This window comes from Astatotilapia calliptera, chromosome 2 (assembly GCF_964374335.1).
Source record: "Astatotilapia calliptera chromosome 2, fAstCal68.1, whole genome shotgun sequence".
Taxonomy (NCBI): domain Eukaryota; kingdom Metazoa; phylum Chordata; class Actinopteri; order Cichliformes; family Cichlidae; genus Astatotilapia; species Astatotilapia calliptera.
The window spans coordinates 3,542,579-3,566,135 of NC_137423.1; the positions used below are offsets into that span (position 1 = coordinate 3,542,579).

The following is a 23,557-nucleotide window of genomic DNA, read 5'->3' on the forward strand; positions in this document are numbered from 1 at the left end:
TACGAACACCGTCCGAAATCTCTGTCTAGAAGAGCGCAGTCGTAGGAACAGCAAAGATACTGCGCAGTCTTTAAGAAGAGTTTAAGAGAGAACAGTACACCGAGCAAGTGGAGCCACAGAGTAGCTTCACTTAAATGTACGGCAGCTTCTTCATTTATAATAAAATATGAATGTTATCACAAAACAACAGTGGACATTTCAAAGATCTTCATAAATAACTGCAAATGCCATAAACAAAGTTGCCACCATATTTAAATGATAATTGAGGAAATAAATGTTAGTTCATTCATGAGGTTCAACTTTCCTCTCATTTGTAATCTGTTAGGTAGCTTTAGTAAGATGAACGTGGCTTTATGACCAAGCAGAGGCACGATATTTGTTGTCCTGCAGTGAGTTCTGTTGTCAGATGGAGCCAGTCTACAGAGCATATGGTACAACTGGTCTGTGGGCTACTCTTGTCTGTGGTTTTGCTGGTAAGTCAGCAAGCCACAGAGAAGCGCAAAATTATAACAAATACAGAGGTGAAACTGAGTGTTAAAACCTATGAAAAGTGTCCCCTCTCTGCTCTATTCCAGACCACTTGTCTGGAATATTCGGCAGTCACTTACGTAATCCGCTTCCAGTAACATTCATTCAGGATCCTGGAGGAATCACTGCACACGCACGGTGGGTGAACCCCCTGTCCGACCGGAATCACAGGATTCTGGTCAGACAGGACTATAAAACCACCATGTCAGTAACCAGTAAGGTTCAGTTCTAAAGTGCTTCTGAAATAAACTAAGTAGTCAGGCTGTGTTTTCAAATAGGTGAACTCTACTGGGTGATCTTCTCCTCCGTACAATGAAAACTCAGAGCAGTTTGTCGGGATAAGGAGGTGATCAGATTAATTAAATATTATTAAAATAAATATTATTCATATCAATCTTAATATTACTATTAATAATACAATTTTATGAAGTCATCCAGATTCACAAGGTTGAGGTGGTTCTGGCATTTGACAAGGATGCCTGCTGGGCACCTCCTGGGTGAGTTGTTCCAGGCATGTCCCATCGGGAGAGGCCCCAGGGCAGACCCAGGACACGCTGGAGAGATTATATCTCTCGGCTGGCCTGAAAATGCCTTGGTGTCCCCCTGGACAAGCTGGGGAAGGTGGCTGGGGAGATGCTGCTGCCCCTGCGACCCGGCCCCGGATAAGCGAAAGAAGACAGATGGATGGATGGATAGATGCTGATTAATCTAAAGAAATGGAAACAAATTATGTGTTTTTGAGACAGGCTGCTAGTAACAAAATGTCTAAAGACACAATTTAAAATTCATTCATCAAAATAGTATTTTATTGTTTATCAGTAAGTATTGTATTTGCAAAGGTGGGGTAATGGGTGGCATTACTGGAGGCATTACATAGTTAATTAGCTTTTTGCTCTATAGAGTATAGATTGCTGAGCAGAAGTCAAAATAACCACATGCCCCAGAACCAACAAGTACCTGCATCCCAGGAAGGGGTAGAACTGTCCAGTGGAGAGTGGTGACCAGAGATGGGCAGTAACGCGTTACTTGTAATGCGTTACTGTAATCTGATTACTTTTTTCAAGTAACGAGTAAAGTAAGGGATTACTATTGCAAAAACGGTAATTAGATTACTTTCCCGTAGGAACGCTGCGTTACTGCGTTACTAAAACCGTGATTTTTTGCGAGAATGTCTCACGACAGTGACGTAAGCGAGTGCGCCGTTAGTGACAACAGCTGTGTGCAGATCAACAATGGATCACATATCGATTGTGGGAGAGAGTATGAGCGTGCAGCGTTTAAAGCGTGGAAGTACTGACCTTACTTTGAGTTTGATTCCATAAAAAGTGACAAAAACATTAGTGTCCGCTGTGCGTGGGAAGAAAACTTCTTTTTACAGCGAAAAAAACCCTAAACTTCCAAACAAGCACCGAGTAGCTACGACGTAATGGGAAACTCACAGAGACACTGGCGTATCCTTCCACTGACCGCGGCACACCTGCACCAGGGTAAACCTCCGCCTACCGTAGTCCTGCTTTACAGGTGAAAATAGAGCAACAGGACCGCTGAGTCTTTGACTTTATTTATTTTCTGCTGTGTTTTACTTGCATGTATTTGAAAGACTGAGTGTAAACACAAAAAATATTTTTATTTTATGTGCTGGAATGTGCAGAAAATATCTTTAAATGTTAAACTAATTTATTCAAGTCAGAGAATGGTGCATATCATTAAATTTTTGCTTGATGCATAAAGTTAAAAGATTAAAACTGATAAAACAAGTTAAAAAAAGAGACTTTTCCATTTGATTACATTTTGTATGATGGATTATGCAGAAAAAGTAGAATTGGGCTGAAAGATCTATCACTTTATCACCTCTTCAGGTTGTAAATCGTGTTTTTAAAAAGTAACTAAGTATCTAAGTAATTAATTACTTTTGAAAATAAGTAATCAGTAAAGTAACGGGATTACTTTTGGGGGGAAGTAATCAGTAATTAGTTACTGATTACTTTTTTCAAGTAACTTGACCAACACTGGTGGTGACCATCTCCCACAAGGATCAAGGTTCAACAAGCCCCAGACTGGGACTCATTCTTTCCTTTTTGTCACTATGTAACAAAACTTGGTTTATATCACTTTATGGAATTCCAGTTATTTTGACTGTTGTCGAAGTCTGATTACTGTGATTTTAAAATTGGGTATAACCATAATGACTGACAGAAACTTAAATAAAACCATCAGGCCCCACCTCTGACTTAGATACTGTACTTGTAGCTGCTGCCTTTTTCCCCCAAGGTACAGCCACAGCATCCAGCACAGATGGGTCACACACTTGATTTTGCGTAGTTTTTATATTGGATACCCTTCCTGACAAAATGCTCCCATTTATCAGGGTTTAGAACAAGCAGAAAGGGTACACTAGCTTATGACCCATGAAGCGTTTTTGTTTCTTGAATTATTATACTATGAAGCCACTAGGCCTTACCTCTGGAGTAAGGAAAGTCGGCAAGTTTTTACTTATTTCAGAGTAGCCTAGACTAACTGAGTTATTGTCAAAATTTAAGTTTATTAAATTAAATTTAAGTTCATAGCTAAAAATATACACATACAAGAAAAAATGCCACACTGACTCTGTTTTAAGAAATTTCATTAAATAATTAGTGACTTTCTTGTACTGTTGATATTTTGTGTTATATTTTTGTATTAAACTTTATTTACTATCAAACAGGAAACTGTATATCCACTGTAACCACTTTTTACTTTCATTATATTCGTGAAAATAATGTATTCATGTGGATTACAGAGAAACACATCAATATACTAAATAATATTAAAGAACACAACAACACAGACTAAAACCATTCATAGATGGGATTCATACTGTTTTCATCTCTAAAATAGCTTAATAATATACTTTTTAGTCTTTGCACATAAACTGGAAATAGAGTGTCAAAAATATGCAAATAATTACATTTCTAACAAAAGTGAAATATATGTCCACATCCATGATGCTATAGAGCTTAATCCAGCTCAAGAGCCTTGACATCAGTGTAGATGCTCTCTTCCTCTGCAGGTTTTGTATCCTTTGTCCCCGATTTGCTCGCTTTTTTAAAAGTTGGTGCCGAATAAACCAACAAGTCCTCATCTGTCTGAGGAAGCAGCACATGTTAATATTTACACAGGTAAACATGCTGGAAGCTTATGGCTCTGTTTGTCCTTATAATTACCTGCTGATTTTCCTGGTCACCACTTGAAATTACATTTGTTTGCAGGGCAACTGCATCTGTATTGTCATTAAAAAAAAAAGCAGTAAAATTAGGTTATATTTTCCTAGTATTGATTGCTTGATGTGATGGGAGTGACTTTGCTTACCATTAGAATATACATATGAACTCTTCTTTAGCTTCTTGATTGAATAAACTAGACAGGCTATAACAATCAGGCTTATTGCCAAAGCAACACACAACAGATAGAGAATTGTATTGTCCTTCTTTGAGCAGCTTTTCTTGACTGCTGACATAAAAAAAAAGAAATAATGAAAGTTAACAGTAATTAAAATTGTTACCAAAAGTATTTTTTTAGGCATTATAGAATAGATAAAAAAACTAAAATGTAACAAAATGCACAAATCCTCTAATTGCTCCATTATATAAAAATACTACTCAATTACCTTCAGCATCGCCTGTTGTTTTATTTCGAGAAAAAGACTCCACACATGTGGCCACAGCACAGTAATACGTCTGAGAATCAGAAGAGCTGAAGTTTCTGAAGTAGCTGTAGAAACATGTTTTTGTGGAGAGTGCCTCTGAGTTCCTTTCATATTCATCTCCACCATTCACATGAGTATAATTAGAGCCCGGGTTAGATTGATGTGGTTCTGCGCTCAAACAGAACACGTTGTCATCTACTGGACATGTTTTATTCTGGAAGTCATGGAGGACCAAACACTGAAGATTGACTGTGTGTTCCTGATGGACAGAATCAGGTGGAGGAGCTGTAGTGAAAGGAGGCTCAGGTCCTAAGTAATTATAAAAATTAGCAAAATTCAATAAAAAGCTTTGCCTTTTTTTTTATATTAACTATTTGGTGTTCGCATGGTGGTACGCCTATTCATACCTCCATGCACAAATGAGCAAACAATCAATGTAAATTTACAAATTTTACAGGAATCTACAAACATTCTTCAGGTTTTTGTCTACTTACCTTCAACTTTTAAGTAGGTTCCATTCAAAAATGTTAGTTCTCTATTTGCTGTTTTCATACAGATGTAAACTCCTGTATCACTCTGCTGTGCTTTTGTAATATACAGATCAAATATTCCAGGATCTGTTACAGTTCTAATGCGCTGATCAGCACTCTGCGAGCTAAATGATCTTCCTAAGATTTTAGGAAAGTCTCCAGAAACAAGCTTGAGCCAAAACAAGGTTCCTACATCTCTACGGGGACACGTCAGGTTAATATTCTCCCCAACGTAAACAGTCTTTGTCTCGAAAGTCTGTTCATCTGAGCAACCTGACCAAAAACAAAAAACAAAAAGGGAAAAAAATCAGTCCACTCAGTCATCATTAATTTTGTTTGTCCTTTTAAATTTCTTAAATTTCATTACTTTAAATATATATTTGCAGTAAATATTATCTCTCCATATACTTACGACCAACATTGAGCATCAGGAATAAATAAAACATAACCCTCATTTCTGGTGTTTTGACTTGATACTGCTGTAATAAAAACGTAATTTAAATGATCCATCTAAATATAATCATATGAAGTGGGAGGAAACACTTTCAGTGCAGTCTGATTGGCTTCTCGTTTCGTTGGTTTTTCACTGCATTACCGTAGTGGAAACAATATGAACCATCTTTCCAACCTAAGCACATGAAACAACACCAAATGTAGGTTGTGTCATTTCATATTTAAGACTTGTTGTGGGTTTCTCAAAATGAAACTTACAGAAAGAATACATGAAAGCATAATTTTGACTCTCAGCTGGAAAGAAATGTGCAAAAACATTTTTTATAACTTTCATATTGAAATTCACATTGATATTGAAACTAAAGAGCCACAATTATATTTCCAAGTGAAACACATGAACATTTTAAGACCCAAAGACTAAAAATTAACAACATTTTAAATCATTAATAAAAGTTATTGTTTGATTATTGATTACAGGTTTTGCAGATTGAAATTGTCTGCAAAAAACATGTTTTCTAGTCTAATTAAGGTTAACAATACATGTTGATTATGCCTAGCTAAACAGCCAAATAAAGTTGTGATCCATTGGAATTTGATCAATATTGCACCTGATTGTTGTGGTAATTAACATTCACATGTTATTTAAGAAACCAACAGAAGAAAACTAATTACAGAAAACGGTTTAGTCTACTTGCTAGATTGTTTGAGAGGTGTATCCCTGCTGCATAAAGAAATTGAAATATCACACAAATAACATGGAAAATAATTTCATGATGCAGGCTCGGTCATCCAGTTAAGGAAGTGGTAGTGAAGGACATAATGTTTTCAGTGGGAGAAACGGTGAAACATTTCTCATTTAAATTTAAAATATTTTGAAAATACTGCATAAGTGTAATTTTTGATCATATGAAAAATGACACTTAAAAAGGGAAACTACAAATTCCTACAAATTCCTGAGAACTCCCAAAGAAAAGACAGATCTAATGAACATTTTAAGCACCTATTTAAAGCTTAAAAAACTACTGAAAAGAGTTCGTGATAAGCTTGTTTTAATTTTCAGAACAAAAAAAGTTCTTTCCATTGTTGTAATGGAAAAAACATTAAGAAATATAACTTTATGTTTTCAACTATCATTGAACAGCATAACCAGAATCAGTGACACAGAATCTCATCTGCATCCTGATCGTCAAAGTTCATAGTTTATTGTAATGTGTGAACTACAGAAAGAACGCCCCGCCTTCCTAATGTGTGAGCCAACCAATAAGACCACACCCTCCACAATGATGACAGGATATAAGTGCAATGCAACGTGTGGTGCTACGTCTCATCTAGGGGGTTGTGACCCATGAAAAAGCATAAATTTTTCCCAAGTTTCAGGCAGCAATAGAACCAACTTATCAACAATAAATATATGTTATATTTATTATCAACAGATTTAAAACCACAGGCATTTAGCATAATGTTAGAGTGAACTAAGGCCAAACTTACAAACAAATACTGATATAAAAAATAAGATACTTATGAGAAATGGCCTAGTGAGCCGTGCCAAGCTTGAAGTCAAAGTTTTCTTTGCAACAAAAATATCTATATTTTATGGTTATGTTACAAGTTTTGATTCACATTGGCTGGACGTACCACATTTTCATTAATTTTCCTGTTTATTTACAGCATGTTTTAAACAAGATATAGATTCTCTGTTTGGGGAATATGTTATCTCCAACTGGGGTTTTCGATCTTGGCTCCTTATGTAGGGTATGGTCTTCAGGCTACACCCTACATAAGGAGCCTTTTAATAATCTGCAAGTTGTAGATTGACCACACCTCTTCACACACCCCCGTTCTCTGTTAGCTATTGTGGTGGAGGGGCTGGGAGGAGGAGTTGGCCATCCGATTGGGGTCTGGGATGCAGGGCCTTCGTGCTACTATCTGGTCTCCACCCCAGGGAAAAGGGTAACAACTCCTCGGTCTAGGTCTGGGGGTGGCCGTGCCTGGACCTGGGGTCTAGAGTAAGTTTGGGGACTGTGATTTTGTGTACAGTGTCCATTTGTGTCTGTCTCTACGTAGGGTGAGTGCCGAGTGTTTGTTTTCTGTGTGTGCCTGCTTGTCTGTGTCTGTATGTCAGGTCAGGTCTTAGACTCCTAGATCTCCCCTCACCACACTCCCTGTGTTGGTGGTTCTTGGTGTCCGGGGCTGGGCGCTCAGGTATGTACTGGCTCACTCCCGGTGGCTGCTTGGCAGGGCCAGGCACCTGTTGCTTGGTCAGTCCACTCTGGCACAGCTGGCTGCCAGCAGAGCCTGTGGGCACATCGCTGCAGTCCGCTCAGGCTTCTGCTCCATGGCTGCTGGCTGACCCATCGTCTGGGGCTCTCCTCAGCTCTTTCCAAGAGGGTGTCACGGATGCCCCTCCAATGGTTGTCCTTGGGTTCTCGCACTCTGGGGTTCTGAATGTCTGGGGCTCCTCCATACCTGCTTCATGCCCTGGGGGACAAGGCCATTGCTCCCCACACCCTCAGACCATTACCTGAAGAAACCTTTTGAATGCAAGCACGCTCATCCACACAGGTGTGCACACAGGTGTACACATGCATGGGTGTTCACAAACACAAACTACACCTTTCTTGGCTGCTATCTCAAAGCACATTGTGCGCTGTCGGTCTTGCGTGCTGCACAAAAATGTTCAATATTTAGTATTTACTGTTATTTACACTTAGCTAGATTTTTGCAATGGTTTTGTGTTTATTATGTTGCACTCTTCTTTGCTTGTTTTCTCTTTTTTTCTTCTTCTTCTCTCAACAGTTGATCCAGGTGATTTTTTTTGGTAAGTGCTTCTCACTGTCCCTCTTTCCCTCTGTCTTTCTTTCTCCCTTTCCTATACCCTAGTCATGTCTGGCCCGTCTGTAACAACTGAAAATAAAATAAAATAAACAAATAATAATAACAAAGGTCAAACAAAAGGACCAATACGGCAAGACTGTGATGATCCACTTGGTAAAGTAAATCTGTTGGGTATCTTTGTTGGCCTACAGATAATAATTCTGACTGCTAAAGAACCAAATGGGAAGGCAAAAAAAAAAAGATTGACAACACCAATCACAGCTGGGCAGCTGCACGTTTTACTTCTCTTACTACACAGGTCTTTGCGTAAAAGAAGGGAAACACCTGTTGCACAAAATGACAAATATGACAGCTGTGGCAAAGCAATATTTCAAGACATTACATTAATTTCATTTTGTGCCTAAAACAAGCTATAAACATCAAGAACTGGTAGGGAAGAGTAAGGGTTGACTTGGCTGCTAGGGGTCAGCTAATATGAGTAATACTGAAAAATATTGAATTGAACCTTTTGTTTTTAACTGAAAATAGACTGATGTTGCACTGGCTAACAACTCTGATTAGTGAGACTTTAACACAAGTCGCTTGTGTGTTAAACCAAAAATAAAAATTGTAAGACACCTGAACCCACTGTAGTCTGTCTTACCTTCTCTTTAATGTGTCAGAGAAATGAAAGCAACAGGGTTAAAACTACCACTGAAAAGCAGTCCACTAAAAATAGCATTAAAATGACCCAAATTGTGTGTGTCAGTTTCAAGCAGAACTACTGTACACCTAGTGACAAAAAAAATGTCAAAATTGCTGCAGTCTGTGTCAGAGTAGGATATTGTGCTCAGTGTTCTGGTCTGTTAGTGGTCTAATCAGGGTCAACGTATTGTGGACCACAAGCCAATACATGTTGGTCTGACAAAGATGTTCTTAATATGGTAGCACAAAACCACAATGTCACTGGTTCAAGTTCAGCCTGGGCTAGAGATCAATGTGTTGCATGTCACAGCCCCCTCTCTGAGGCCACATTTCCTGTCTGTTGCTTCACTGTTCATGCCTGCAACGAGAGAAAAAAAACTGCACAGTGCAAGCAGCGCTGGAGTTTTGTCAAGCAATAAATGAGTAATTCCCTGAAACAATGCTGTGCCCAGCTTCTGTACATGTGATATATTCACGTGTATATACTAAAGGGTAAGGATTTGAGAAGTAAATATTACCTTTTAAAGTTAAATAGCTGTGTTTTTTTCTCTAGAAATGTTTTGTCGCTCTTTGCATAACCTGCATAACATAACCTGCCTGGTGTTTGCCTTTGTGTGCAAACACAAAGGCAAACACAAAGTCACAGTAGTTACTGACAAACAAACAAAGCATGGAAACTTGAGCATTTCTGTGGTCGGGCTTTCAAAGACAGGTGTGAATGCGAAGGGGCTTTTCTTCCTGTGTCACTCTCTTGGTTTTGCAGCACTGTTTTATCAATTTGATGTATAACAAAAGCAGCTCTTGTTGGAAGAGTTAAAGAGGAAAGGACACACACTTACCTGGTCAAACTATGACTGTTCTAATCACACTTTTGTGTTGTGTGTTTCTTAAGGCTATCAATGAAAGATGGGAGGTGATAATGAATTGTCCCTGCCCTTTATAGCAAGGGCAGGACTTTTTAAATGTTTCGCAAATCATTACCTATAGGTTGAAACCCTTGATACATCATCAGAATCAGAATAATTTATTAATCCCAGAGGAAATTATGTAAACGTGTGTAAAGTGTGTATAAAGTGTGTACTACATGCATAGATGACAGCTTGTTCAAATTAATGATGAATGAAGTTAGTTAAACATTTAAATGCAGTTGTATGAACAGTGCATATAGATTGTATTTTATGATAGATCAGTAAGGTTGCAATTGTGTGTGGTTTTAAAGCACAAACAATGTTTGCAATTTAAAAGGCAAGAAAGAAAATAAAATCAAGTCAGATGTTTAAGCTAAGAGTACCCTGCTGAAGCCTTGCAGCTCTCCTCTCACTTCACATCCTGTTGAAACTCACATTGAGGGGATTGTTCTGAGTAAACAGCTTCAGGTTGGTCAAAGGGTGGAGAAATGGCCCACCACAACCTTTATCGGTGTAGCTGTTGCGTGGAGCTTTGCTTTGCTTGCTCTTCTCATGAGAAAAACGAAGGCTTTCTATCTTTATGCTGTTAGACCAGTGAGAACAACTGGATTGCTTCAACAATGTATAATACTGTGCTTTTATTTCCAATTTTTAGAAGGTTTTGGTGGACACATACATAACATTATGACAAAATCTATGTCTCTTTTCATTTGCATATGGCAAGAAACCAAAAATAAAAAAGGTTATTTTCATATTACTGGTGAGGCAGGTGTTACAAAGACCAAGTCTTTATTTTCATTACAGTCTAACAATGGACGACACAAAAAGATCAGCACCACTTTGTAAAAAGAGAGAAGCAAGTATACACATTCTCTGACGAGGTAAAGTTAAATTGTTGGAATTTTTATGGTATTGTCAAGGTTCTGCGTCATTTTGACCCAGTGTTTTCACTTTCCTTACCCGGACCATGACAGGTATACCACAAACAGAAAGAAGTGATAGCAGGATAGGGTTGCAAGTGGAGGAGTGAGCAGAGGAAAATCTCAGTTCTTATGCAATTTTTAAAAGGTTTTGCTTTGTATGTCAAATGTCTTTTATGAATTCATAGTTGATTTCTCTAGTAAAAGAAAAGGGTGAAATAGATTCAGAGTAGCAGCCGCCAGGCTTATCAGAGGTCCTGTTGTCAAGGCACCAATCAGCTCCTGAGTCAACCAATGTCAAGCACTCCCCAGAGACGTCTTTTCCTCTGCCTGAGCCTACCTTCTTGGTTACTGCCTCTTTTGCATGAGCTAGTCACCCCTGAAACTGGCTATCTTCCAGCCTGCTAGTGGAGCTCTGTATCTGCTGGTCTCCTGTCTAACCTCCAGAGAGGCCCTGCATCATTCATTGCTGGCCACCTTCTCGTCCACAAAAGGGTTTCTGCTGCCAGCTGTCCACCTTGCTTCATCGTCGGAAACCTCTTTAACCTCTTCAGGATTTAATTTATGTTAATATAAGTAAATATACTGTCATAGGAAAAATGTGTGTAGGATAAGAAATACAGAAAGTGTTGTGTTTGCAACATTTCAGAGATGCATAAGGATAAAAGAGCCAATTCAGAAGATTAGTTCAACGTTATTGTCAAAGAACAGTTACAAACTTCATATTATCAATGATAACCCACCCAGTCTGCTTAAGCAGGAAGAAACACATGCAGCAACGTACAGAGTTGGGGAGGTGGTTGTGGTCTCCATCCACTATACTCACTTCACAACACTATTCTTAGTGTTACAAAACTAAGTTTACTGAAAGTGATGAGAACTTTTGACTCAAGTGAGGCACATGTACCAGTGTAACACATAAATGTTATATGAACTTGGGTGAAAAAAACAAACAAACCTAAAGCATAGCACCAATAATCAATTATTATTTTGTTTTGTTAGCTAAGACAAGTAGATTTTATACATGGAAACTTAAGCACTGCTGTGGCTGGGCTTTCAAACAAGGTCATGAATGCAAAGGGGCTTTCCTTCCAGCTACTTGGGTAGCTGTTTTATCTATTTTAGGAAGCTGCCATAACACTACACCATGTATAACTCATATTCATATCAAAACAGGAGCTGTCAGATGTTATGAGATAAAGGGACATGTGCACACATTCAGATCTGCTTGGTCATTCTGTGATCTTAACTGTGGTAGGGTGTTTTTCATTGGCAGTTATAAAGAAGTGAGGAGAGGCGCTCATCATTCACTGGTCCCAGAGCAGGCTTTTCAAATGATTTGATAAATTAAAAACAAAAAAGTACGTTTGACATCCTTACCATAGTACCAATGCCCATCACGTAACACAGTGATGGACGTTCAGCCTGTCTAAATTAACAGCTACTGAAACAGTTATATTACATGAATAAAATTTGTATTAAAATCATACTATATATTACTTTATTATAGATGCAGCAGGTGCTGGTTTTGATTTTGTTTAATCATTAGAAAGACAGACACAGTTTTTCAGTGTACATAGGCAAGATAACAAGTTTAAACTAACATAACATAAAATCAGCCCTGCTTAAGTGCTTTGTAGCTCTTCTCTCACTTTAGAATACAATAGAATAGAATAGAATTCAACTTTATTGTCATTGCACATGCACAGGTACAGGGCAACGAAATGCAGTTTGCATCCATCCAGAAGTGCTTTAGTGATATAGATATATTACAATATATATTAGCAATAATATAGATATGTGAGTATATTACAGAAATGGGTCTATTATGGTATGTTATAATGTACAGAGGGCAGGAGGGTGAAGAGTCCATGTGATGGGTGACTGGGGTCTCTGATGATTTTCCCAGCCCTTTTCAGACACCGCTTCCTGTAGATGTCTTTTATGGCAGGAAGTGGTGCTCCGGCGATGCGCTGGGCAGTTTTCACGACCCTCTGTAACGCCTTCCGGTCCGAGGCAGAGCAGTTCCCGTACCAGACTGTTATACAGTTGGTCAGGATGCTCTCGATGGTGCAACGATAGAAGTTCACCAGGATGTCTGAGGACAGGTGGTTCTTTATGTCTCATAGTGGCTCATAGAGAGATCTGTGCTGGGTAAACAGCTTCAGTGATTGGCCACTGAAGAAATGGCCTATCACAAGTGTTGTTTTTGTCAGTGAAGCTGTTGAATGTTACTTTGCTTTTTGTTGTCTTGACTTGTGGAGACAACTGAAGCCATAGCTGGAAAATATTGTCACAAAGAAATTCAGACTTAATACAAATTAGTCTTTAACATTAATTATAGTTAAAAACTGAAAATGTGCCATGCTCTTGAATTTACTGACAAATTAGCAAGGGGACGTTGTGTCTCTGCATGAATTTCTTTTTTGCTGTTACCTTAAGATTTGACATGGGCATTTCAGAAAATAACGACGATATGAGAAAAAAGTTCTGATATGTACATATGAAGCTCTAGCTCAGTGACTAATAACACTTTTATGTGTGCTTTTTTAATATGACAAAGAGCATTTTTTTTTCTAATAAGTAGCAGAATTAATTACAAAATTAAGAAATTAAAGAAATTACTTTGTTTAAAAGTCAGGCAAAATTACTCTATGGTTGATCTATGATTTAAGTAAATACTTACTTATTATATTCCAAGAAAACCATAAAGCATTATTTACGCTACCGTTTAGGTGTGCAGACCTGACAAAGTTTCTCGTTTGTCAGGTGTAGTTTAAAAACACCAAACTGCTGACAGCAATAACACTCCACTCATAGAATTTTAATGACACTTAAACAATCAAAACGCTAATGTTACAGTAGTTTGATCCATCTGTTGGGGTCATACTCAAAATAAAGTAATGTATTATATATTAATTGTTACTTTTATTAAAAGTAATGTAGTACTTTATTTAATATCTAATATAATATCTAAGAATGCTATTCATTACACATTACTTTTGTGTTACACCATAACATGTATATCAGGGGTCCCCAACCCCCGGCTACAGATGTGTCGTTTGGTACAGTTGAGGCTCGGGTGTGTTTTTATCGTTAACTGGGTTTACCTGGGTCTTTTCACGTGCTGTAGATGTGTGTCTTATTTTGAAAGAAACGTTTACGTGTTACCATGGTGACCAGAGAGCATTAAGAAACAGAAAGGAAATGCTTCTCCTGAAATGTGCCAACTCTCAATGTTGTTGGCGCAACATTTTAAAAAGGTTTTGCAGCTTGAATTCGTGTTTATTATAATATTTACAAAATACCACAGTTCTTGTCTTGGTCGTATCATTTTATTTTGTTGTATTTATCCGTGACACCTTAAAGGCCGGTCCATGAAAATACTGTTTGTCATTAAACCGGATCGGTGCCGCAAAAAGGACCGCTGATGTATATGACATGAAATACCACAGTCCCACCCATTAACAGCAGCAATAGGGTGAGGGATACCTCATAGGGACATAGATAGAATGTTTATTTTAGTGTTTATGTAGGAACAAGAAACTAAGAACACAAAGCAAAGTTGAAAACCAGTCCAAAAAGAAGAAAAAGAAGTGATCACCATAGTTACTCTATAATAGAAACATACAGGAGAAATGGAGGCTACAATTCTAGAAGCTTTAATGCTCACCACTGTTTCCTTTACCTGCTAGAGTGAATGACTGAGCTTAGTAATCCAAGAAGGCTCAAACCATTGATTTCAATCCAAGAAATCAGTGAAGTTTTGTTTAGAGAAGCAAGCATACTGTGAAAAAGTGGTTGCTCCTCACTTTTTCACATAGGGCCAAGTAGGTTTCGATTTTTTTCTCCACTTAAATAATGAACGCCTTCATTTAGAAACTGCATTTTGTGTTTAATATCGTTGAATATTTCAAGTTTTTTTTACTGATCTGAAACACATAAGTTTGACAAACATAAAAACAATTGGAAATCCGGAAGGGTGACAAGAACTTTTTCCACCCTACTGTATCTCAGTTTGTGGTGTCTAATAAAATTGTTTGATCACAGGTGGATATCTGGCCTAATTGAGCAAATATAGTCAGAAAGCTTCCTGTTTAGGGCTTAACACAGGTACAACAGGGTTGTGTGTACCTTAAGAAGTGAAACTAAAGTAAGAAAACTCACCGTGAACTAATTCTAATCTGTTTTTAAGTGATCATAAACAGTTTGCACGGTCAGACATGACCCTACATCAACTGCAGGTATATTCATGATTTTTATAGAAAAATCGTGAAATTAAAGAAGTGAAAATGATTTTGTGAAACTTTTGCATCTTTGTATCCTTATATTTGTGCTGGTAGACACAACAAAAATCATCATTTAAATACTAATACAAAGTGGCAAAGTAGTATCTTCTGATGTTAAAGATTTACAGAGCTTGTGACTAACAATAATCAACTAATAATTACAGAAACAATAACTTCCTTAATAAGTGCCTTAATAAAGACACTGAGAACTGATAACACACTGCTACCAGAAGGTACTAAGAAAGACATACTTTTATGTCATTTGATATAAGACGTCTTTTATCAAATGAAAATTGATCAAAGGTTTGCTGAATGGGGGAGGGGTAATTTCCTACATTTCAGCCAATCACTGATTTCTGCTTTGGAAACCTTTATAACCTTGTGACTAAACCTTCCATATGGGCAAGATGAGATCAGTAGCGTGAGACTAGAGTGCTGCACCACAATGATTGTGAGAATAACAGCTTTGGTTCTTCTTTGCGCACCAGGTAAGTGCAAAATATGATGGGAGACATCTGCTTGCACTACACTGTTCATGAAACCCATCGTGCATCTCAGTGATGGCTGTGTAACAACCTTTCTAATGTAATAGCATTGATTATGTCCATTTGTGTTGTAACTCTGTTGTTATTTGTCTTTCTTCTTCAGCTGTGATTCAAACTACAGAGGTTCCTCAGTTGATCTCTTTGACTGTTGTTGACCTTGGTGACAATGTTACTTTTGGCTGTGAAGTTTCTGAGAAGAAGTTAAGATCCTTTGATTGGTATAAACAGTCTCTGGGACACTTGCCCCAAAGTGTTGCTTCTGTTATTCTTGACAAAATAACTTTATCTGATGCATTTAAAGATTCACGTTTCACATTGAACAAAGATATATTTACTATCAGAAATGTCAGCAAAGAGGATGAAGCAACATATTTCTGTCAAACGCGGACCACATATACACAGATGTTCAGCAATGGCACGTTCTTGGCTGTGAAAGGTAATATGTTTCCCTTTTTGTACCAATGTCTGAACAGTTCAGTGATACTGACGCAAATCAGTTTAATCAATTACAAAAAGTTTATATTACATCTGCCTTAATTCACAGATCACAATCATCAGAAATCTGTCTACGTGAAACAAAATCCAGAGAAAGAGTCTGTTCGTCTGGGAGACTCTGTGACACTCGAATGTTCAGTTCTCTCCAAGAACAAAGAAAAAGCACTCCAATGTCCAGATGACCACAGAGCGTACTGGTTCAGAGCTGGATCTGAAAGTTTTGCTCCAAACATCATTTACCCTCTCGTGAACAACAGTGATGAAGCTCTTAAGAGACGATGTGTCTACAGCCTGACCAAAACGATACAGAACTCCTCTGATATCGGGACTTACTACTGTGCTGTTGTGACATGTGGGGAGATCCTGCTGGGTGAAGGAACTAAGGTGGAGACACGTATGTATCTGTATTTGTCTTTAAATCTTAAATTATCTCGCATTAAAGTATAAAACACTTACTAGAGATAGTCTGATGTTTTTTGCACTAAGTACTGTAATGCAATGTTATTAATTCCATGCAGCACAATGCTTGGGATAGTCTCTAAATATCACACTTTATTCAAGTTACATAGTACAGACAAATGTAATGCACCACTGCTCGTTTCATCTAGCCTTCCAGACCTCTAATCTTTGAGTTATCTAAGATTAATGGTTTAATCTTAATAGTTATCATTTCACTTTAATTGCCACAGGTACATAAAACACAAAAACAAAGCACACTCCATGCAGTGTGCCTTCATAAACATTTGTGAAACACCAGATTGTTCTTACAAACTTGTTGAATTCAAGCATGGTACTGTAATAGGATGCCACAGTGACAACAGTTTGTGAAATTTCTTTCCTCCTACATGCTCCAGTATAAATGTTTTTATTGCAGTGGAAGTAACAAAGCCTCAAAGTGGCAAACCACATAAAGTTACAGTGTGGGGTTGTTGAGTGTTGAGAAGCATAGTGCATAGTGCATAAAAGTCACCAATGCTTTGCAGACTCAATAGATGTTCCAAACTTCCGCAAGCACTAACAGCAGCACAAATACTGTGCTATGAATACAAATACTCATCATAAGCTGTCTCTACCTCTACAAAAATAGAATATTGATCATTATAAGAACATTTCTGCAACAACTGATGAATTCCATGATCACATATTAAATTAAACAGTCTCTCTCTCTCTTTTAACTAATGTAGGACCAGGACTAGGCCCTGTTGTCCTTATTCTTGGAGTTCTGCTAGGTTGTTGCATTTCTGTGATTGTGCTTCTTCTTTTGTACCCCAGAGGGATAAATGTTTGTCAGCATTGCACAGGTGGGTTTATCATAACTGCGTGTGTGTGTGCGTGTGTGTGTGTGTGTAAAGATATATTTTTAAACTAAAATTATGTTTAAGATCCAAATATTTGTTTCACTTTATCATACCAGGACAACAACAAGAACACAGGATTACAATAAAAATAAATCACTGCATTTATATAACCTTGTTACACAATTCTTGTGTGAGTAAACACTCAGTGGAACACTTGTAGTCATCTTCTTCCCTTTGTGTTTTCCTATGTTTCACTTTGTAGAAGTAGATGTGTGTTTGAAAAGCAAAAGTTGTCATATCACAACATTGTATTGCAAAAATAAATACTAAAGATCCATCGCTTAAAACTTCTGTTTTAATGTTACCACACTATTATTCCAATCATATCCCCAAATCGTATTGCTTTAGGGGAAATACGTGGGACCAATCATGCTGGATGTGACGTGTCAAATGTGGGCCAATCAAATGATTTGGTAAATATGCTTTTACTATATATTCTGCAGCATGGTTTTGGAAAAGAGATTAGCAATTTCATACCCACAACATATAATAAAGATATCACAATGTCTTGTTAAATTTGTTACAATACAAAGTGCTGGAATAAAGTTAATTGGTGCACATACAGTTAGTTTTACAAATGAAATTGTAGAATTATTTACGGGATTAATAGAACAAACCAAACCCGTACCATTAGAGATGGAGGCTTTAGAACTGAACATCTTAACTGTGTTGACTGTATTTTTAATCTAGTGTCACCTGAAGACCTGAAAATCACCAGCCTCCAATATTGATTTTCTGACTTGTCCCTTTACATTGAGAAACATTATTTGGAAATTATTCCACAATTTGTAGACCTATTTCGTGAAACTGCCCATCTTTACTTCTGAGAGACTTTAATTAAAGCTGAAAATATGCACTTACTTGATTTAAAATCCACTTTGATAGAAGTAAAATTACTGAAAAATTTCATTGCGCAAAAACCTATCGACCCAACACATAGAAATGCTTATTAAAAATTCTTAGATATATTGCAAAATATTAGAATAATCTTGCAAGTTTTTTTAAAATAGTAGTAGATATATTGCACATATGTAATTTCTGACTATTCCAATAATCTTACTTGAGTTGAAGTTGATGACATAAATTCTAAAATACCTGTAATTTCAGATGATGACTGATGCTACAGTCCATTACTCCTCAGTGAGAGTAAACAGAGTGAACAGGAAGAGGAGAGAGTCAACACAAGACTGTGTGTATGCTGCTGTTAGACAAGATTCCCACACTCAGCGGCAACCATCAGCATAAGCCAAGAAGGGCAGGAGTTGTAGTCCTTTAATAGACGCTGTGGCCTTTCAAATATGTGTTAAAATAAACAATTCCAATAAAAGTGTTTTTTTTTTCTAAAAAACAAACAAACATGTTGTTCAGCTGATTCTATGGAAACACAACCTCTGGTTACTTTTATTGACTGCAACATAAGCTATGGTAGTATTTTTGGGCCCAACAAAACATGTTGTATAATTCACATTTGGTATACCCAAATAATTGTGTAATAATATCAAACTAAATAAATTCCATTGGTACATTAAAGTGTTGAGTGGATTTCTATGATTCTGAAATCACGTTTTTTCTGATCGGGGGGCGGCCATCTGCTGCGACCGGTTGGGGTGACAGAAGGAAAACAGGATAAGACATGCTGTGGAAGAGAGACGGAGAATTATAACAGGTGTGATTCAATGCGGAGAGGTTTATTAACACATAGTGAGTGAGAAAGGTGACTGGAAGGAAAAACTCAATGCATCATGGCCAGTAGCAGCTTTTGATATGGGTGACACGGGCGGTTTCCCGGGGTGGCATCGTGGTTCGCTGCCCCGACATCAGCCAGCGCATTTTGGGAATGGCATAGGCACCGATCGGTTTTCTATCGCCCATGCTGGGAGTAAGGGCGCCCTCCGTTTGCCAAACTGGAAGCTGGTTCCACAGAAGAGGAGCCTGAAAACTGAAGGCTCTGCCTCCCATTCTACTTTTAAATACTCTACGAACAACAAGTAGGCCTGCAGTGTGAGAGCGAAGTGCTCTAATAGGGTGATATGGTACTACAAGGTTTTAAGATAAGATGGGGCCTGATTATTTAAGACCTTGTATGTGAGGAGCAGGATTTTGAATTCAATTCTAGATTAAACAGGAAGCCAATGAAGAAGAAATATGCTCTCTCTTTCTAGTCTTTATCTGAATTAAGAAGCAGAAAGTTAGCGGCCATCCAGGTCTTTATGTCTTTAAGACATTCCTGCAGTTTAACTAATTGGTGTGTGTTATCTGGCTTCATAGACAGATAGAGCTGGGTGTCATCTGCATATCAGTGAAATTATACCTATACTATCAGTGAAATTGTATATGTCTTCTAATGATACTGCCTAAGGGAAGCATGTATAATGTAAACAGAATTGGTCCTAGCACTGAACCCTGTGGAACTCCATAATTAACCTCAGTGTGTGAAGAGGACTCTCCATTTACATGTACAAATTGGAGTCTATTAGATAGATATGATACAAACCACTGCAGCGCAGTACCTGTAATACCTACAGCATGTTCTAATCGCTCTAATAGGATATTATGGTCAACAGTATCAAATGCTGCGCTAAGGTCTAGCAGGACAAGCACAGAGATGAGTCCACTGTCAGAGGCCATAAGAAGATCATTTGTAACCTTCACTAAAGCTGTTTCTGTGCTGTGCTGAGCTCTGAAACCTGACTGAAACTCTTCAAATAAGCCATTCCTCTGCAGATGATCTGTTCACTGTTTGACAACTATTCTTTCAAGGATGTTTTATATGAAAGGAAGGTTGGAGATTGGCCTATAATTAGCTAAGACAGCTGGGTCTAGAGATGCTTTTTGAGTAAAGGTTTAACTACAGCCAGCTTGAAGGCCTGTGGTACATAGCTGATTATTAGAGATAGGTTGATCATATTTAAGATCGAAGAATTAATTAATGGCAGGACTTCTTTGAGCAGTTTTGTAGGAATGGGGTCTAAAAGACACGTTGATGGTTTGGAGAGTGTTTTCACATGGACAGGTGTACAAACAGATACTCACTAAGCAGATTCTTAGTGTTTCTTCTCTCTCTCCCTTTCTCTATCCCTCTCTTTCTCCTCTATTTTTCTCTCCCTCTCCTTTTGTTGACTGGCCTGCAGGATTCCCCAACCTTATAAACAATATTTTGGCATACTGACCGAAACTAGCACCATTGATTAACTGATTGACAATGAGCTATGAGATCAGTTTTAAGATTGCTGAAATGCAAACTCATTATCATCGATCAGCTGTCGTGAGTACCATTCACAGAGTGTTGGGGAATGGCTACAGTCACAGCATTGTAAGATAGTGAAAGCTGTACCCTGGGCCTCCTCCTCCTGTTTCATAGGAATGAAACAAAAATCATGTCAGGGGTAACCAAATTGTTGTGTTCAGAATTTTTGGAAGGAATCTCAGGAGAAAGGTTGGTCTTTTAAAAAAATAATTTACTTTGCTTTTGGCAGTTGAAATTACAAGTTTACACGGCACTGTGGACCTCTATGTGAACCAGCAGCATGTTTTACAAAAAGGATGACCCTCAAGTGGGCTGTACAACATTATATAGTGAGACAAAAACATAGATTATAGCAGCCATCTTCCTCCCGCACGGAGATGGCAGTCTTGGTGTCTGCTCCAAATCATCCTCGTATTTCCGTGACCTCATCTGGTATCTGCTCCCTCGTCTGTAAGAGACAGAAAAGCAAAACACCTCTCTGCCTAGCCTTGTTAATCTAATGTTAATATCCATTGTTCTTCTAGCGATTCAAAGTTGGTTTAGAATATCATGTTCGGGACTCTCTGACCCAGAGTCTTATTCTAATCATAATCTATGTGTGTAAGCATACTTGCAGTTACCTCTCCGCACTGTAAGTAATTTCCTACAATATATCAGTCCGGAAAGTCACGCCGTAGTGGCCCAACACACACACACACACACACACACACACACACACACACACACACACACATACACACACACACACACACACACACACACACACAAACAAAAAACACCTGCATCAATCAACATAGTATTTTAATCACAGAAAGCATGACTAGCTATTACAGTCAAAAATCACATATGCAAAGTAGAAATGAAAAAAAAAAATCTAAATTTCCGGTCTTTAAAGGCCATACATTGTCACTGATGAAACAATTCAACTGTTCACAAGGAATATTTTGTAAGAAAAAAAAATAACAACACAAAAGAATCACAAATATAGGGTCTGATGTCAGGTTCAATTTAAATTTCGGGAAATCTTAAACACTGTCATTGGCATCAGCGTTTAACTTGAGAGTAAACACTATCCTCAGCAAACTCAGTCTTCCTCTTTCCTCTTGTTTTTCTTTCAGAGAAATGCAGTGCAGCATAGTTTAGTTCTTCATCAGCTTCACTCTGTGTATTATTTTAAAAAGTAAAACAGTTATGTATATAGTGATATCAAGGTGTTTTTGACAAATATTAACTGAATAACAATAATTTTAATTACTTACACGATGATGTACTGCTCGCTTTGAGGTCTTTTTTGCAGTATCTGATATAGCAAAGCAAATTACATGTATTACATAAACAACAAAAAAATAGAGTAGTGAAGTGCACCTAATGTGGCATTTAACTCACAAATCATTGTCAATGATCACTGACAACAATTATTTATTCACATAAATTTGTTTTTATGAATGAAGTACACAAAGGAACACAAATCACAATGCTACACCTCAATCGTCATTGAAAACATGTACAGTAATTGACTCTTTATAGTTTTACAGTATAACGTCTGTTATGTTTGTATAATCCATAGATTTTGGGTCTTAAAAATATGACTGAAATAATTTTAGCCTTTTAAATAATTTCAGCTTTTTATAACACTTACCTTGAAATGGTTTACATACTCTTCGGTTGCAGATCAGGACAACATTTCCAAAGAGAGAAATGGCCAAGCAAACTATTAATATTGCCGTTAAAATGAATCCTGATTGTGTTGGCTGCACTACAGAAAACAAACCAAGAATCAATTCTCAAAAACTGTTATCAGCTTGGAATATATATTATATACAGTATAGATTAAAGTACTTAAGACCAAATACCTTCAATGTCCAGTTTAGTTCCATTTCCAAATAATATCTCCCCACATGTGGCCACAGCACAGTAGTAAGTCCCAGCATCAGAGGAGCTGACGTTCTTAGAGAAGCGATAAACACACCTCTCCTCTGAGTCTGATATTCTCTCACTTTCACTGTGTCTGTTTCCATCAGTGTAGATGATGCTTGGGTGTAATGGATCTGATCCAGCTCTGAACCAGAACACATTATAATCTCTGGGACACATCTTGTCAGAGTCAGAATAGACTGAACACTGGAGAGTCATTGAATTTCCTGAGCGCAGTGGATTTAACACTGTTGGCCATTGAACAACAGTATAATCTGATGCTGTCTCGTTATTTCCTGTGGAATACAAAACACAAAAATATTCTTTATAACATGACCAAAAACATCTTTAAAGTTTATAAAAGTAGGACAGTGTATGACTAACTTACCTTTTACTAACAAATATGTTCCAGTCCATTCAAGATTAATCCACTCTATCATTCCACAGTGATAGATTCCCTCATCGTCTTGGACTGCTTTCAAAATGGTCAGGTTGCTAAATTTCTTATCAAAATGTGCTTGAAATCTTGAATTAAATGTTTCTTGACCATACTCGGGTGTTGCAGTTTTTAACAGTGACACTATTAATTTGAGAGTATCTCCGACACTCTGCTTGTACCAGTGGACTCCTTTACTGCTGACCCCATCGGGCAAAGCACATGTTATGTTCACTGGTTCACCAAGCTGAACCATTTTCACTGGAACTAGAGTATCTGAATTAGAATATAGAAAAGTTATAGTTTTCTCTACACATCTATTTGACAATAAATTCTCAATTTTGAACATTTTTAGTAAAGTAAAATTCTCACTTACATCCTTGATGAAGAAAAAGCAATGCAATCCATAACATGACCATCGTGACACTGCTCCTTGTTGAGGACTTTGCTGGTATTTCACAGAATGAAGGAGGTGAAATCACTGTATTCGGTAAGACAGTAAGATGCTTCTGATTGGTCAGTACAGAATAGATTCAAATGTAGACTTCCTGTCACATTTGCCTCCTCCTGGGCTTTGCAAAAGCTCTCATTTTCTTTCATCTTGTATTGTAACTGCCTATTTTGTTAACTCGAACACTGTTCCCTACATGTTATAGTTATGCTTGTTAAAAACTATATTCTTGATAAAACTTAAGCCCTAAAAGAGTAATCATCACAGTCCTAACTGCTG

At 37.6% G+C, this 23,557-nt stretch overlaps 3 protein-coding genes across 6 annotated transcripts; 1 reads left to right on the forward strand and 2 right to left on the reverse strand.

Annotated features, from left to right (window-relative positions):
* Nucleotides 1-3,134: 3,134 nt before the first annotated feature.
* Nucleotides 3,135-5,372, reverse strand: LOC113029857 (uncharacterized). Of its 3 annotated transcripts, none has more exons than XM_080304318.1 (6): nucleotides 5,156-5,369; nucleotides 4,708-5,016; nucleotides 4,175-4,522; nucleotides 3,877-4,017; nucleotides 3,732-3,787; nucleotides 3,135-3,653 (listed from the first exon to the last, which is right to left on the reverse strand). In XM_080304318.1, the coding sequence occupies exons 1-6, from the start codon at nucleotides 5,196-5,198 to the stop codon at nucleotides 3,525-3,527; spliced, it is 1,026 nt and encodes a 341-aa protein (XP_080160444.1). In that variant the 5' UTR covers nucleotides 5,199-5,369; the 3' UTR covers nucleotides 3,135-3,524. The 3 variants fall into 3 exon arrangements, 2 of the variants coding, with proteins under 2 accessions (XP_080160444.1, XP_080160449.1); XM_080304323.1 differs by having other exon boundaries at nucleotides 3,877-4,014; nucleotides 5,156-5,368; XR_003273511.2 differs by having other exon boundaries at nucleotides 4,175-4,472; nucleotides 4,708-5,372.
* Nucleotides 5,373-15,193: 9,821 nt separating this feature from the next.
* Nucleotides 15,194-18,781, forward strand: LOC113029768 (uncharacterized). Of its 2 annotated transcripts, none has more exons than XM_026180774.2 (6): nucleotides 15,194-15,320; nucleotides 15,481-15,813; nucleotides 15,922-16,266; nucleotides 17,057-17,173; nucleotides 17,579-17,643; nucleotides 18,338-18,781. In XM_026180774.2, the coding sequence occupies exons 1-6, from the start codon at nucleotides 15,278-15,280 to the stop codon at nucleotides 18,473-18,475; spliced, it is 1,041 nt and encodes a 346-aa protein (XP_026036559.2). In that variant the 5' UTR covers nucleotides 15,194-15,277; the 3' UTR covers nucleotides 18,476-18,781. The 2 variants fall into 2 exon arrangements, with proteins under 2 accessions (XP_026036559.2, XP_080160439.1); XM_080304313.1 differs by lacking the exon at nucleotides 15,194-15,320 and having other exon boundaries at nucleotides 15,544-15,595; nucleotides 15,719-15,813.
* Nucleotides 18,782-21,159: 2,378 nt separating this feature from the next.
* Nucleotides 21,160-23,330, reverse strand: LOC113029817 (signal-regulatory protein beta-2-like). The gene is made up of 6 exons (XM_026180836.2): nucleotides 23,204-23,330; nucleotides 22,780-23,103; nucleotides 22,331-22,687; nucleotides 22,117-22,233; nucleotides 21,737-21,777; nucleotides 21,160-21,638 (listed from the first exon to the last, which is right to left on the reverse strand). The coding sequence occupies exons 1-6, from the start codon at nucleotides 23,244-23,246 to the stop codon at nucleotides 21,522-21,524; spliced, it is 999 nt and encodes a 332-aa protein (XP_026036621.1). The 5' UTR covers nucleotides 23,247-23,330; the 3' UTR covers nucleotides 21,160-21,521.
* Between the last annotated feature and the right edge of the window lie 227 nt (nucleotides 23,331-23,557).

Coding starts and splice junctions, on each gene's coding strand:
- LOC113029857 (XM_080304318.1), bottom strand. CDS start 5,198: ATGAGGGTTATGTTTTATTTATTCCTGATGCTCAATGTTGGTC. Junction 4,523..4,707: donor AACCTACTTAAAAGTTGAAG/GTAAGTAGACAA, acceptor ATAATTACTTAG/GACCTGAGCCTCCTTTCACT. Junction 3,654..3,731: donor GTGACCAGGAAAATCAGCAG/GTAATTATAAGG, acceptor CTGCTTCCTCAG/ACAGATGAGGACTTGTTGGT.
- LOC113029768 (XM_026180774.2), top strand. CDS start 15,278: ATGATTGTGAGAATAACAGCTTTGGTTCTTCTTTGCGCACCAG. Junction 15,814..15,921: donor CACGTTCTTGGCTGTGAAAG/GTAATATGTTTC, acceptor CTTAATTCACAG/ATCACAATCATCAGAAATCT. Junction 16,267..17,056: donor AGGAACTAAGGTGGAGACAC/GTATGTATCTGT, acceptor TAACTAATGTAG/GACCAGGACTAGGCCCTGTT.
- LOC113029817 (XM_026180836.2), bottom strand. CDS start 23,246: ATGGTCATGTTATGGATTGCATTGCTTTTTCTTCATCAAGGAT. Junction 23,104..23,203: donor GCTTTTTCTTCATCAAGGAT/GTAAGTGAGAAT, acceptor ATTCTAATTCAG/ATACTCTAGTTCCAGTGAAA. Junction 21,778..22,116: donor AGTATGTAAACCATTTCAAG/GTAAGTGTTATA, acceptor TTGCTATATCAG/ATACTGCAAAAAAGACCTCA.